Below are 15,195 nucleotides of genomic sequence, written 5' to 3'. Positions count from 1 at the left end.
TTTTGTTGCTGTTGAATCTTTTTTTTTTTTTTTTTCAAAATTATTGCCAGAGGCCATGTTTTTGTTTTTTTTTTTAAAAAGGAATTTCCTGTCTTAGATGACTAAACCTTATTATGCCAAGTCAGAGAAAAACTTCCATGACGTGAGCAAAATGTGACAGATTTGTAAAACAATTAATTAAAAAATGAAACAAGAAACAAACAGAACAAATTGAAATTGGAAATGGGAACACACTGGCCTCACCTGCATGTTTTATCATGATTCAAGTGTATTCTTAAGGCTTCAGAATATATTTAACAAGTAAATGCAGATGAAAATCAAAATAAATATGTAACCGTTGTGCATGCATGTATTCCACAACTTTCCTTACATTTTCTGGAAGAAAAAGCCTAATGACCTCCTCAGGCCTACAGCTATTGTGCAATGTTTCTGTAAGTGTTTACAATGGTCAGGGAATTTAGTGACGCTAGGTCAGGTAAGCACTCTATTATATCTTTTTTCCTACAAAGGAGACACACAATAAACCTGTACACATGTATATATTAATGAAAAAAAAAACAGTCAGGCTCTGTCATTCACACTTCCAAACGTGCACTTTACAGGAAGCTAATCACACAATGGTCTGTGTTGTCATCCCCTGGAGCGGGCTAACGTCACCGTGAGCGCCCCCTATCGTTGGAACAAAACTGCACAGCTGTGTGTTTGGAACATTAACCACAGGTAAAACAATGTCATTAAAATAACAAAATAACTTAATTAACTTAAATGTATAGTGATGTAAGAAGAGAGTATTGTTAAAAAGAAATACCACAGCTTCTTGAGTTACTTTGATAAATGACAATCTGTTAATAAAATAATGTGTTTAGCTCTTTGGATACCAGAACGACCTGATTTAATCCTTCCATAAAGTCTCTGGAGCACTTCAATAAACAAAATAAAGGATGTGCTGCTCTTCATAGTCTCTTTTCCCAGGGATCTTTGTACCCTTTACTCATCTAGAAATGGGTTTCACTTGTCTCCCAGCAGGTGGACAATGAGTTCATAAGTGGAGAGGACGATGGCCGTGTTGGGGATTTGTCTAATTAGCTGTGGAATGAGTCCTCTATAAAAAGCGGCGTAACCCTCCTCCACTGCTATTAACCTCCCCGTTTGGAAGAAATATTTGTACTTGCTGCCTTCCTCGCGCAGCCTTGTCCGGATGACCTCTGAAGGCGACACAGAGAGGACATGTTAGTGACTTGAATGCAGCTTTTCTTTACGTTTGAATCAAGCGGGGTCTGCAGACATTTACCATGAGGGTAGGCTATGCATGACGCACAGCCCTTTGAAAAAGCAGCTGCCAGCATCAGGCTCAGGAAGTCCGATGCCCCTTTCTGTTCCCCATTTCGGGAGGTCAGCTGGCTCTCGGCGAGCTCTTTCTTCAGGGTCTCGTAGATGAGGAAGCAGATCATGGTTTCCGAGATCCCGGCGTACGACGCCGTCAGGCCTCTGTAGAAGCCTCGGATTCCTTCCGTTTTGTAAACATAGCGTGCACACTGAAGTGCGTTCATCTTCTTCTCTCCTCTGGCCCTGAAAAAGGTCACACACGGTAGTGTCACAACAGCATCTTCAAAGGCTTCATTTTGTCCAAAATAATACCACCCCACCCACCCACACACACACACACACCCATCCCCACCCACACACACACACACGTGGCCTTTGGGAGTTTCCGATCAACATAATGAGGGTGGTTTTGGAGTGTGGGATGACTGGACTCAAACTGAAAATCAAAAAAAAAAAAGAACATTTCTTTCCTGACTAAGACCGCGATGTCACAACCCAGGAAAGTCTTTCGTTTGCTCTATGACTCGTCTGAATAATTCATCAGTCTCAAAGGTAAGTTGGAGCATTTCCTTATGGGGTTGAAAGATTAACTAGTTGAGTTTGAACTAATGGATTCCCCCAGTGTAAGAACCCGCCCTTGAAAGACGGGTCGAGAAGGCGCATGACCCCTCATGACGGTTCTGGCCTGCACTTGGTTCGGTAAATATAGATTCTTCTTATGCACGCAGGGCTGTGCGTCAGCACTGTGTATTTATGGAGCAGGTCACAAGCTCAGTTTTACACACTACACGACCAAAGGACAGTGATCAGGGTGCCGGTGAAGGTCATTTGCTATAGCACACATTCTCATGCACACACCCCTGACATATTATTTTACACAAATCTTAAAAAGCTGGAATGCATAAGAAATAAATGAAAATGAGTGAGTGCGATACACACTTTTTCTCCAGCTGCATCCTGGTCTTGACCATCCAGACGGGGTTCATCAGAGAGTTAGTAACAAAAGCTGAGTGAGGGGAACAAAAGGTGCAAGATGACGCCGTGTGACACTCAACTTGGCGCCGCTGAGAAAGATCAGAAACATGTAAACTAGCTCACCTGCGACACCGGCGGATGACATGTGCACCGCTCCGCTATTGGGGACCAACAGTCCATTGAAAATCTCTTTAGATTTTGAGTAAGCAGCAAAGTAAATGGCTCTGGAACACACAGAAGCAGCTGGTAAGAACTTCTCAGAGCAGAAACCACACAGATGACCCAGCAACCGTAATGTGGTTTTTATAACAACGGATTCTGTTTGACGGCCTTTCACGCAGCGTATCCAGAGCACTCGGTTCCCCCGGAGCCTGCTGGCACCGCCAGCTTTCTGGAATACGCTGTCGCTGCAGCAGAACAGGCTGAATAAGCACTGGGCACCAGCGATGCCCACCAGGCTGCTCTGAATGTGGGGCTGCCTCGGTTTGGACGTTAAGACAAAAGTGAGCTAACGGCTAACGTGTTGAGCTTCTGACACCCGGAACAGGTAATGTTTATGTGAATCAACAGTTTCCCTGACTTGAAAAATGAATAAACTCTTCCCAGCATTGGGAATGTATTGTCCACTTGTTTATTTAAGTCCCCAGCGAGGGGAGGGGAGGGGGAGGCTTGTTGACGCTAACATGAAATGAGAACAAAGGTGACAACTGGTGGTACACCTGTTTGCAGCTGAAGCCTTTCTGACTGTGATTTATAATGTTTAAATCGATCGTGCAGGTCACCTCCTTTCTGTTTGGCTCCATTCACGGCGTCACACTTTATAAGGACATTTCCTTTTAAATTTCTTCTAAAGACAATTCTAAAAGCCTCCCTCTACTGCCACCAAGTTAGCTTGTGACTTGCATATCTCTGCAGGTTAAAAACAAACGCAAGCGTCAGTGTTTGCTATCAGCAGAACATGACGCCACCACTGTCCTCACCATTGCTTTATTTATTGTTTCGGACTACTGGGACATATGCCCGTACGTTATGTTATCATAACACAGAACTATCATAAACACAGCATTGCCACATATTTCCAGGACTTTGAGATACATGAACACAAAAACAACTCAGGTTTTTCTCTTACCTTGAAGGAGCCACGCCAACGAGGTTTGGCCCCAGGCCACGAAACAGAGACCTCGGTCCTTCCTTTTCAAGGATTGATCTGAAAAATAGTAAACATGTCAATGAACTAGGGCAGTAAAGTGTTAACAGAGACGCTCAGAGCATGTTACGGCACAGATGCTTCTCTGAGCAAACTATCTATTAAGAAAATGAGGAGGCGGCTCCCATCAGGAACTGCCGCCAAGGCCCGGTAACTGGAGTTTGCTTGGCATATATTCGGAAAACTGAGCCATGAACTCTAAGCGGCACTCAGCATGCTATGTCAGCCCCACGGTATTAGTGCCTAGTGGACAGTCAGTCACTCCACAGGCTGCCACAGGACAGGGGAAGTGCCGCTGCTAATGGCACCAGTACAGATAGAACCTGCAGGCATCTTCACCTTCACGGAACTGGTTTCAAAAACAATGACTGGCTTGCTTTTCAGCATGAACAATGTTCCTATATGCAAAATCAGCTACATGAAATGAACGGCCAAAAGTGACACTGGATAGTTCCCAGAAACATTTTAACCTTGCAACTAGGCACAGCAACTCAGAACGTGGTTGCAGTCATTTCAGAGTTACATAATCAAGAACCTAATGACAGAAATAGTCCCCTCGCTCTTGGCGGATCTAAGTATAGAAACAGAAGGTCTACTTTCAGTCGACATTAAACAAAAACCTTGACTGAACCATACATCTTGGGGCCGATCTGGAGTTTTTACTGACAAAAAACTGTTCATCCGGAATGAGTCCATGCTTGGCAGTAAATCCTTCACTTAAAAATATTGACAACAAATAAAGGAGTGTAACAAATCAAATGTCGCCATCAGCAACATAATACCATTTGCTTTACAGGTACAGGTGGACAGGTATCCAAATTAAAACAAAACACCCTTATCCCTTTTTTGCGAGTGTGTTTGTCTCATAATGAAGGAACTCTCACCGTAGGACCTGCAGCAGCCCTGGTGTAACAGTCCCTGGGCGGATAACTCCGGTTCCACTCACAGTTCCCAGCTGTACCTGGAAAACTGGTCTGAGGGTGAGGCCAGATGATTGCAACCGTGTCTTCAGCACCTCCAATGGGCAGGTCACTATGGCCCCCACTGTCCCACTACACCTGAAAACAAATCACAAATGTTGAGATCGTGGGACGAGCATTATTTGATCACAGTAATTTACTGTCATTAAGAGTACTGCTGCATATCCCCCACAGCATTTTTCAGCAATGCCCAATTATGTTCACAGGCTGGTCTCCTCCTCCACTTCAGCAGAAATACCCAAACACATCTGCTGTTTGTGGTTTCATCCCTCAGGGATTATCTGGATTTAGAGCGTCACTCTCCACAAAAAAACGTTCCCAGAGGAGATTTGAGCAAGAACTATTAATTCATTGGTGTCCAGTACATCAGGTTACATCCTGTATTCTCTATACCATGATCAGCGGCCTCATTAGAAGCTTGGAACAGATTATAATAAGCCTTTGGCTGGAAGATTGACTCAACAATATTGCTAACGAAGGCTAGTCCAACCTATCCCCATCACTTATATATAAAATTACGGTTCAAGGGCAAAATGGATCCCTTTTGAGGACTTTGGGGGTTGACATTCGACCTTCACGCCATTTGGAGGTCATTCTTATAATCACATTAAAAAATCCTTCAAATGATAATAGCGTGAGTTCTTTGGAAAGGTGAGCTGCTAGCATCAGTGCTGGGCGGCTACAGTAGACTCAAGTGCGGCCATCCTGATGGACCGGAGCGTGCATGCTGCCATGCTAACAGTGGGACGAAGCAGCGCGAGAAGCTGATTAAAAATGGAGTTAGCCCTCACAAAAGTGCATTTCTGGCCTAAATAAAACTCTCCCGACGATTCAGTCGACTGGCTGCTATCGTGTCCTAAATGAATGGAACATATTTTGCCATGGATGCGAGGCCACCGTCTCTCCACCTCTGCAGCTCTCACCTACGGTTGGCTCTACATCCATCCACGCTAACGTTGCCATATAAAACACGATCGTGTGTTTTGTTTTAACCAATATTTTCGAGGGTGGCTATTCGAGGGGGTCCTACCTAATAGTGCTCCCGGTGCTTTTATGTAACTGTCCAGGTTAAGCGCTTACGACACAGCGTAACCAATTAATTATTTACTCGTGCGATCTTCTTATTCCACAGCAAAGTCAACATGGAACATAATGAGCATATAAACTCTCAACTTTTGTGTTAATAACCATTAGATTTGCACGGAGCGCATGCGCAGAATCGCGGGAGCCTTGTCGACAGGTAGCGGACATTGACAGAACCTCGCGCTACCACGAGCTGCGGCGCCTCGCCGATGTTTTAAGCAGAACAAAACTGCTCCTTGGCTTCACACAAGAGCTTTAAAATGTAGCTCATTGAAACACGGGGGTTATATTAACCTAGCAGCCGCCAGTATTGTTCCAACGGACGCCCGGCATTAGCTTAAATGACTTACCCCCCAGCGATCAGATGTAGCAACGTGTCTTTCTGTGGCATCTTTTATTCTATCTAGTGTCTCCTTTATTTTAAACAGCCACCATAATCCCGCTGCGCTCTTTAAACGGCTCCGGAATCACAAAGTCGCTTCTCTTGCCCCCGGCGGCTTGCAGCGGCTAATGCTCGGCTGTTCCGGGAACATGGTGATCTGAAGGGCTGACATTACGTGAGAGGGCCGGACGGGGGCGTTGTCTGTGACGTAGGAACACGTGTTGAGCGCGCGAGGGCTCGTGCTCAAGGGGGCGCAGATGCCGGATGCCTGTTGCTCTTCCGGTTGCAGCAGTCACGCAACAACAAAGACGGGTACACCTTGAACTTTCCAGTCCCGCTGACCTTCAGTTATCTCCAGACGCGATAATGCCCCCGGAGGCAATAGTGTTTTCGGTGGATGTTGACGACGGCAGCGGGGTGAAAATTATGCAACAACTACGTGTCAAAACAGGCAACCGAGGACTGTGCGCATTATCGGGATGTGCGTCACCTGGGCAACGAAAACTAGGGTGCATTTAACGTGTGTGTGACGTAGATAATGACAGGTTAGGTTGGCAGTGACCTTTGTTTTTGTGCAAAGTCAGATTTTATTTTAAAACAGGAATACAACCCTAATCACAAGACTCTAACATATATGAAATATTTAACCCCGATATCATTTAATTTTTAAAACAAGCGACCAAAACAAGATAAGCCCTCAGGACCTGCTAAAGGAGCCATTAGAACACATGATGGCAGTGCGAAGGAATGTGTTGTCCCCCAATCAGCTGCAAGCAATTAAAAAAAAAAAACTGGAATGCATGTGTTGTTTTTCCCAAACTTAGCAAATATTTAATCTGTAGAAATCATATTGCTACCCCATCTATATGTTCCAACATCTACAAAACTGTGTCAGAGGCTTCAAACCGGTAAAACTTGTCCGTGACAGCAGCCTGTTTTTGTCCTGGAGACTGGAGGAGCAGAACACAAACAAGACTTTGGACATCATCCCCATCTATAATGAAAGCTTTGAATTTTATGAGTTTAACTGGAGCTGCTGCACTGGGAAGGATTCCACCGTCTATGCAAGTGCAGACTGGGTTTCATGTCCTGCATAACAAAGTAGGACCGTGACTCACAACAGGCGTTGGGTCGCATGTGATCTCTGATCGGGGGGGAAGCAACGACGGCGGCCGACCTGTGAACATAATCTGCAATTGTAAATCAAAGAAACGTGTAACATTTTCAATCTCATGTATAACAGAGAAGCAGCCGGTAAGGAGTGGTACAAACTCGCACAGTTCAAATGAGCTCAGCAAAATGTCAGTGCCAAACCCAAACTAAAAAAAACAACAAGATTTTACAGGCTCCCCCCATTTCTGAAGAAAGTTGAGTACACAGAGGTATTTGAAATAAACTTTAATAGATACAAACAATTCTACAAGGAGCAAAAATAAAAAAAAGTTGCAAGCAAGGGAGAATGAAGGAGTGGCACACTGATTTCTGCACACTTAAACGAAACTCTAGAATTATCAGGGTTCTAATGTGGCACTCGATGCATAACACACTAGCAGTCTGACCTTTTACTGCAGCTGTGGAGCACTTTGTGGAGGGTTTTTTTTTTGTCGCTGTGGTGGATAAAATTGGAAGTTAATCAGTGGCAACACCTTGCACCATCATGGTCATCATATTTTACTGGACAACTTACATCTACTGGAAGAATGTGTGTAAACCAACAAACAGCTCAGAGAACCACTGGTGCAGCACTCGCGTCCTGACAGCAGGTGGTCAGAAAATTACCGAGTAGAGAATGAGTAAAAGAAAGATTTTAAAAACAACTGACAGAATTGAGGGGGGAAAATCCTGCAGTTACGTGCTACAGTGATCACAGTGACAAAATCCTTACATTAAAATGTCTGCAGATAATGGTCCTTCTCGTACCTTGATGTCAACCAAGGGAGTACACTTTGACCTTACACTGAATCTTGCATGGGGGCACCTCAGCATACCCTGACCGCATCGGGTTAACCTGTGTTCTTCATCCATCACTCATTTAAAAGCATCACGTCTAAAACCAAACTTGATTTTGGCTCGTGCTGATGTTCAGGTTGACGCGCATGCCGCCACCTTGTGGCCGATCGTGAGCATTGCACATCTGCACCAAAACCAAAAAGGTTTGCCCCCGCCAGGAACAGCAGACAAACAAAATTAAAAGGCTAAGTCACAGAATCTCTGAGCTGGGAGGTTAAAGGAGAGATACTGACCCCATGTGCCGTCACGTGACCTTTACTTAACCACCAGGCCCTCATCTGGATCAGCATGTGCATAGTGTGGAGTGTTTCCTGAATTTATAGTGAGAGATTACAATTGCAAAGAGTCATAAAAACAGAATAAGAAACCTGACAGGACGTCTGGCCACTGATAGAGGAGGCTGCTCGTAGGCCGAGCCAGCGTGGGAAGTGTGAGCAATGTTGTCAGACGGGTTTTTAACCCTTGGAGGATCCCAGAGAAACACGAGGAGGCAGAGAGCCCTGGGCGTGCTGACTGTGATATGTTTGCTAGCACCGTCATTGGTAGAGCAGGTAGTTCTTGAGAGAAGCTGGCAGCGGCAGTCTATGGATTTCATTCAGGCGTTCTCTTCCTAACGCGACGCGCACAGAACGCCTACACAGATCCATTAGAGAGAGGGGTTCAGCTAAGGAGAAGAGACAAAAGAACACGTAAGAAATGTGTCACATATTAAAAACACTGAATGAAAAGCGAAATGTTGAGTGCAGTTAATATTAGTGGAGAAAATCAATCCTGTACAGGTAATTCTGGGACACGCCTGATTTATATTTAAGCCAGAGTCAAAGATACCAGAGATATCAGTCAGTCGGTCTCATCACAGGACCACAAGGACAAAACGTCACCCGTCAATTCTATAAAAACTCCAAACACAGAACGATTGTTAGACGTTCGGAAGAAGTTTGAACTTACGATCAAGTCCATTTATGTAGCGGATCCGGATCTCACAGTGTCCCCACACGGCGCTCACCACAGGGTACAGCTTCCTGCCCTTAAGTCCTCTGAACGCCACCCCCAGATAATGTCCATCCACTATGTAGCCAAGAGTCCCCTCGTCCATGTCCAAGACCACCAATAAGGAGTCTGGAATGATGAAGGTGTCGTCTGACTCCAGGAACGCCGGGTAGCTTTTCCCAGGGTGATTCTTGCCATCGTGGTGCAGTTTACTTCTGCACAGGTCCCAGCCCCAGGACTCAGCGTTGCTCCCTACCAAGGCCGTGTAGCCCACCGAGTGCAGGGGGGCGTCGCTAGTAGCCACGCCGACCACAGCGTGCGTCCCCCTCTGACGCATGGCCCAGCTGATCTCCCACACATGCAGTCCCCTTGTGTAGCCAACACGCCCCCTGATGGCGTCTGTGCTCTGCGCCACTGGGTGCCTGTGAAACACCAGCTTGTTGTCGTCCTTGACGAAGATGTTAAGCGAGCGGTCGTCGTTATTCCACGAGTGCTGGACCTGGACGTCCGGGCCGGCGGGTGGCATGTCCAGCAGCAGATCCAGCCGAGATGGCTTGGTGTGATTTAGGGCCTGCAGCTCCTGCTTTAGGGGACTGAACGCCGGATCCCGCATATCAATGGTTTTAATGCCACCTGGGACTTTCTGCCCCATGCTCCGAGCAGGTGCGGCACCTTCCTCTTCCTCCTCCCCCCCTCCTTAAATATAAATGGGGGGAGTAATTGGCTACAGGCCCAATCTTCCACCGTGCTCCTCCAACACCACAAGCTAGTTTCTGCTTCGGTATCAGACGCAGGGGGCCACTGCCAGACTAGTCAATGCCGGAAACCTACCAGGAGAAATTAAAGAACCCGTGTTAAAAATTTGACAAAACCAGCCATTTTTGATGTTTGACCAAGAATCTGGTGGCAAACCAGTGCATTAAAGGTGACAGCATACTCCAGTTTATTGGACTCAACAAAAAGAAGGCACTAGTTTAAAATCAATCATACAATTTGGAAAGATTACATGCTCAGAGTAGAAGACCTATATCAGCAGTAGACCTGCCTCAAGAGCTGATTTGTGACATCTATATTAACTAGAAACAGTCTCGCACGACCACAGAAACGTATAATCCATCCAACCACTTCCTGTAAACTCCTGCCGACTCCCGCTCGGGGCCATGGGGAGTACCAGTGTCTCGCCCAGCCGCCACAGAAACGAACAGTGAAGCAACTCGACGGGACACCAGTCGGTCACAGAACAGACACACACACACACACACACACACACACACACGTAGCTGGTTTAGGGTCTCCGATCGACACGTGTATGTTTGTGGAGTGGAAATAAACTGGAGTACCTGGAGAAAACTCACACAGGGTCTTAAAATGTCTTAAAAAACAAAGTTGCTCAAGATCGTTGATCCCCCCCCCCTTCACTCATCAAGCACCACATCAAAACAAAGACTACAATATTTAGGTGTGTTGGAAAGTGTCTGTACACACTCAGCCCGGCTGAGTTGTAGGTTTTAGCTCACCAGGTAATCTCAAACTGGTTCCTGTGCAGTCACTCTTACCTAAGACTCGGCTGACGCAGGTTGGGTGGCGCGACAACATGAATCATGACTGGAATACTTTCAAAACAATTGGATCCCACTGAAAAGATGGCGCGTGGGTGCCAAGTCGCGGAATGCTTCCATGATGCAGTAGTGATTCACTGAAGTGTTGAATCTGCTAAAATCTGATCAAATGGAGTTATGGCTGACTGTTCAGGCAGCCATATTAGCCCGCTAACCCTCTGAGTGGTTCTGAACCACTCTTTACATGTAAGCTATACATGCTTCACAGGGATACACCCATCTCCTGTCCTACTTTGGCTGAATGAGTCAATTAGGATAGAAGAGCACAAACACAGGAGAAACAGTCAAGAATGATTTAGTTAGTTATATTCAATTTCCCATAATTGCTACATCTCCAGCTTTCCTTCAAACAGGATCTCTCTCACAGGACTTGTGAACGCACGCTCCACTTTTCTGAGAAAATAAACTCTGATGTCTATGTAATAAACAAAATGTGGCGATAAAGAGTTTATTGTGAACATGCGAGGCGATGCTAAGAAAGGGTGACTTTGAAAGCACCCACGAGCTGGTGCGTCACTAGCATCCCCACAATCCCTAAAAATAGGCCTGTTCCCACTGCAGGAGCTGCTGGTAAATACTGGGGGCAGGAATCTTTCAGGAACTGCTCCTCTCACTTGGTTGCGTCCTCACTGCTGGGTAGGATCCTCCGATGACGTCACGCGTTTCAACCAGTACAAAAACGTTGTTCTGACTGTGGCGTCCCCCAGCTGAGCCGCAAAAATCATCAAAAAAAAACAAGGAAGGAGGCAAACATGGCAGTGCAGTACTCCAAAAGCATATGATTTCCTATAGGCGTGTGAAGTCTTGCCCATGTGACATTTTTAGTTCTGATCTATTTCATGTGCAAGGCGGCAGATGCTGTGAACAAGAGGAGGAGCGGCGTCTGCTAGGCTAACGCTCCTCTGCTGCTGGCTTCTGTGTCACATTTGGCCTTATCCAATCAGCATCCCACCCAGGAGATCTCAGTACCTACCCTGGAGCAGGGACTCGCTTAGGCCCAAGAAAATGTAAATGGCCCTTTGGGGGAAGTTTCTACAGTGGAGACACCCACCTATTGCCCCAGTAGCATAGAAACACTGCAGACGTTTCCTATCATTGGTCATCAGAGGGCGAGAAATAATGTATGAATCGTTGCTCATTTCCTTTCACCGAGATCAAACTTCACATTAGACAATAATGCCAACACACATAAAGGATGTGAATCCACAGACGTGTGGGGACATCTCGCCGCTGCAGGTGTGACCACAGCTGATCGCTGGTCTTCCCACTTCCTGTTTCTGCTCAGCTGAAGTGAGCATTGTGCTGAGGGGGAAATTGTGCTGCTGGGAAGTCCACTCTAATTGAATTGTAGACAAGACTTCATTGAGTAGTGCTTTGGCTCTTCTAATGCAAGTAAACAACCACTTAAATGGGTCATGTCTCTGCGGTGATTGGAAAACAGGGGGGAAGAAAGAGCGAGCGGCGGGAGTTCAGCACCTCAATGTAAACAACCTCCTTTTCAATGCCTGTCCAGCATTCAGGGAGAGTGAAACGTGTTAATTTGAACTCAGACGTCCGTCCGCACCCTGCGAAGGGCAGACCTGCAATACACAGAACATGTGCGAGTGCATCAGAAACCAACCCAAGCAGGGAGGGTGTTTCTACATTTACCTTGTGCTTCCAAACGAACACACCCATTAGCAGAATAGTGATACATTTGTGTTGAATGCTTGCCTGGGCTGGTCAGGGGTTCCTGGGCCCCTGGGTTGGTTTGGAGCTTATTAAAATGCAAGAGGAAGGGCTTGTTGGGCTTGCTGAGCCAAGGAAACACTTGTCTCTATTGTAAAGCCAGAATAAACCGGGCCCACCTGAACCCAGACCCGAGCTTGTTTGTTGACCAGCGGAGTGCAGAAAGCTGAGGGTTTAGCAGAGGCAAGGTCAGCTGATATTTAAAGCTCAGAATTCTTTTGCAGCAACATGACACAAGTGAGACTAATGGATCCAAACGTCTTTGGCATATCTTCCACAAAGGCTTTTTCTGTTTGTTTTCTTTCCTTCCATTCAACTGTGAGTGTTACACAAGGTGTAGTCAAAGTGGTACCGGGTAGGACGGAGGAACTGGCATCTGTTCCCAGCAAACAAGAAACAAGCTATGAAAAACCTCCAGGCAAAGCAAATCAACGTTTGACTTAAGTCGTGGTTTTAACTCCGCTTTCCCCCCTCAAATGACACGTTCATAAATTTACGTTTGCAGCAACATTAAAGCTTTTGTCTCCAGTTTAAATGGCACTTTTGAGAGTGCTTCTTTGTTCAACTAATACGATGACAGTAAAGAGGTAAAAAAGAGTGACTAAATTACAAGAAATCTGTGCGTCATCAATGAGGTCAGCCCAAACATATGGAACATGCATCGCAATTGAGGCACACAAACAGCCGTCTCCGTTATTAAGAGCCTTTATATCGTCCACAGTCTTCCTCAACACCTTCATCAATGTAAACACCATCTTATGGTTGCGTCTTTTTTATCAGTTAAGCGAGCTACACTCAGGTTGGTGACCGATAAACTACCTGATAACCTGCTGACCGGAGGCCCCGCAGACCGCTGACCTATAAATGCTTGTCATGCTAGCTTACACGCGCATCTTCAGGTGGTCGCTCGAGGTCGCTCCACGAGCCCTCACCTGCCGCGTGCTGCTCGCGCTCCCAGCCCAGGCACAACCGGAAGCGGCGCTTCAGTCAAGTCATGACCGGCAACGCTTCACCGGAGCACAGGAGACGTTTTGTTACGCGACGAACAGAGGACAAGGCTAGCGTGGACCGCAACAGCTCCGGAGTCACACCGCCGTGAGGTTATAACAGACGGAGCTGCTCTTACGGCAGCATACGCGGGGAAGTACACCCCCGCGGCGTCACCGTTGAGAACGCATACGCTAGCGTGATGCAAAGAGAAAACACACGAACCGTAACCAGTCGGCAGCCACCATATGAGCAGGAAATGGGGGGTGGTGATGCGGCGTAGGGGAAGGCAGAGCTGGTGAGGCCAGGTGAAGCTCCCGTCTTCGTCTACTCCATCAGAGTTCCTACGCTGTCGTCTTACCTTTCACTATTTCTGGATGGACGATAGGTGATCGATGGTGGCTGCGTTCTAACATCCCTGGCGTCACGTGGTCCAACGCTCCCAGCTGCTACCATGGATTAGCGCCTCCCCGCTACCGGAAGTGCGCCTGTCGCTGGATCCGCGGCTAGGCTAGCCGATGCGAGTGCTTCTAAAGTTGCACATCTGCTCCTACAACAACTTTAGAGGCGGCGATTCAGGCATTCGGCGCAGCAACATTGTTGTTGTTTGTTTGTAACCCGAACGCACAGTGTGAAAATGTTATAAACTTTTAAAATCTATTATTATGAGTCTGCAGATATGCGCTCGTCATTATCGCCAATGTAAACCTCACTTCAGGTTAGCTCTTCAGAAATCAGCAGTATCTTTAAAATTGCATTTGAGAACTGATTTTAAAACAGCATGTAATATGTGGGGAATAATGACAATAATAAATAATGCTTTACACACTGCTGATACACATTTAGTTTAAGATGTATTGCCTTGTACGTAACCATTAAAATTACTCAGCTGAATGGAAAAGTTGCTTTCAAATGCAAGATATATTTTTAGGAGTTAATAACTTACAGTTAAATACAGTCAGCACTTTTAGTTAATATAAGTCAAGCGGTCTGTGCCAGTATTCGCAGACATTTGTCATTCTTCCTTCATAATCGGGTACATGTGACATGTTAATATGAGATGCCATAATTAAATCAGTTTTTACACACACACACACTTCCACGACCCACATTGAATTTTTATTGCTTACACAGACTTTGACCCAACAACTTGACCCAAGTTGCTGCATCTGTCACACAGGATTGGGATTGTTAAAAAATATCCATCTGAACTCATTCCCTTGTAACTGTTATATAAAGACTTTTTTGGTGAACTTTTTTTTTTAATTTCTTGTGTTGTCTTTCCTGTATAGCATTGTTATTGTCTTTGTATTTGCTGTTGTGTGACTAATGTGCCAGAGAGAGGTGTGGTTACACTGTCTGTTCTGTAACTAGAGCAGAATAGATAAAGTCAAATTTGAACTTTGCTGGGATTGTGCATTTTCTTTGTCTTTCTTAGGAATTATTGACCTAATTCCTGCAGCCTTGTTGAAATATGAGCACACATGCATCTGCATGTGCATCGATTGCAGCGTTTACTTAAAGGGCCAGTGTTACTTGTACCTGCATATATTTCACAGCAGAAGCTTCTTCAAACCTGCATCAAAAAAATCCCAAAGCTCCTTTTTCCTGACAACACCGATTTGGTTGTGTTGTTTCACCCAGCCTTCTTTTTCTTAAATTTCTTGGTTTGTTGTAAGACATTCTAACACATCTTTGAAAGATGCGTAGAAATGTGTATTTATGCATTTAATTCCAATTGATATCTGCTGTAAGACACTAGTGCCCTCTAGTGGTTCCTCACAAACTGACACCTTGAGTCTCAGAACCAATCGCAAATAAAACTTGCAATTTCTGACAGAACCGCCACATCTCAGTAGCACGTGTTGGTGCATGTTTTGGACTAGTGGAAACTCATGCAGAGTGTCA

The 15,195-nt window shown here is 45.7% G+C and overlaps 2 protein-coding genes and 1 long non-coding RNA gene across 5 annotated transcripts; 1 reads left to right on the top strand and 2 right to left on the bottom strand.

Moving 5' to 3' along the window:
• Positions 1-18: 18 nt before the first annotated feature.
• On the bottom strand, positions 19-6,191 carry slc25a33 (solute carrier family 25 member 33). Its single transcript, XM_003963111.3, has 7 exons — positions 5,922-6,191; positions 4,393-4,566; positions 3,431-3,508; positions 2,425-2,525; positions 2,266-2,332; positions 1,292-1,569; positions 19-1,205 (listed from the first exon to the last, which is right to left on the bottom strand). The coding sequence occupies exons 1-7, from the start codon at positions 5,960-5,962 to the stop codon at positions 1,009-1,011; spliced, it is 936 nt and encodes a 311-aa protein (XP_003963160.2). The 5' UTR covers positions 5,963-6,191; the 3' UTR covers positions 19-1,008.
• A 1,145-nt stretch (positions 6,192-7,336) lies between these two features.
• Positions 7,337-13,783, bottom strand: spsb1 (splA/ryanodine receptor domain and SOCS box containing 1). 3 transcript variants are annotated; one of them, XR_003887822.1, is made up of 4 exons: positions 13,513-13,763; positions 8,912-9,780; positions 7,641-8,627; positions 7,337-7,560 (listed from the first exon to the last, which is right to left on the bottom strand). XR_003887822.1 is itself a non-coding variant. In XM_011621961.2 (3 exons), the coding sequence occupies exons 2-3, from the start codon at positions 9,603-9,605 to the stop codon at positions 8,500-8,502; spliced, it is 822 nt and encodes a 273-aa protein (XP_011620263.1). In that variant the 5' UTR covers positions 9,606-9,780; positions 13,649-13,783; the 3' UTR covers positions 7,337-8,499. The 3 variants fall into 3 exon arrangements, 2 of the variants coding, with proteins under 2 accessions (XP_011620263.1, XP_003963161.1); XM_011621961.2 differs by having other exon boundaries at positions 7,337-8,627; positions 13,649-13,783; XM_003963112.3 differs by having other exon boundaries at positions 7,337-8,627.
• LOC105419990 (uncharacterized) lies at positions 13,040-14,877 on the top strand. The gene is made up of 2 exons (XR_966400.2): positions 13,040-13,595; positions 13,676-14,877. It is a non-coding gene; the product is annotated as an uncharacterized lncRNA (long non-coding RNA).
• The last annotated feature ends 318 nt before the right edge of the window (positions 14,878-15,195 follow it).

The sequence above is a fragment of the Takifugu rubripes genome, chromosome 3, assembly GCF_901000725.2.
Source record: "Takifugu rubripes chromosome 3, fTakRub1.2, whole genome shotgun sequence".
NCBI classification, from domain to species: domain Eukaryota; kingdom Metazoa; phylum Chordata; class Actinopteri; order Tetraodontiformes; family Tetraodontidae; genus Takifugu; species Takifugu rubripes.
Note: the sequence above shows the minus strand (reverse complement) of the source record. Positions and strands in the feature narration are given on the sequence as shown.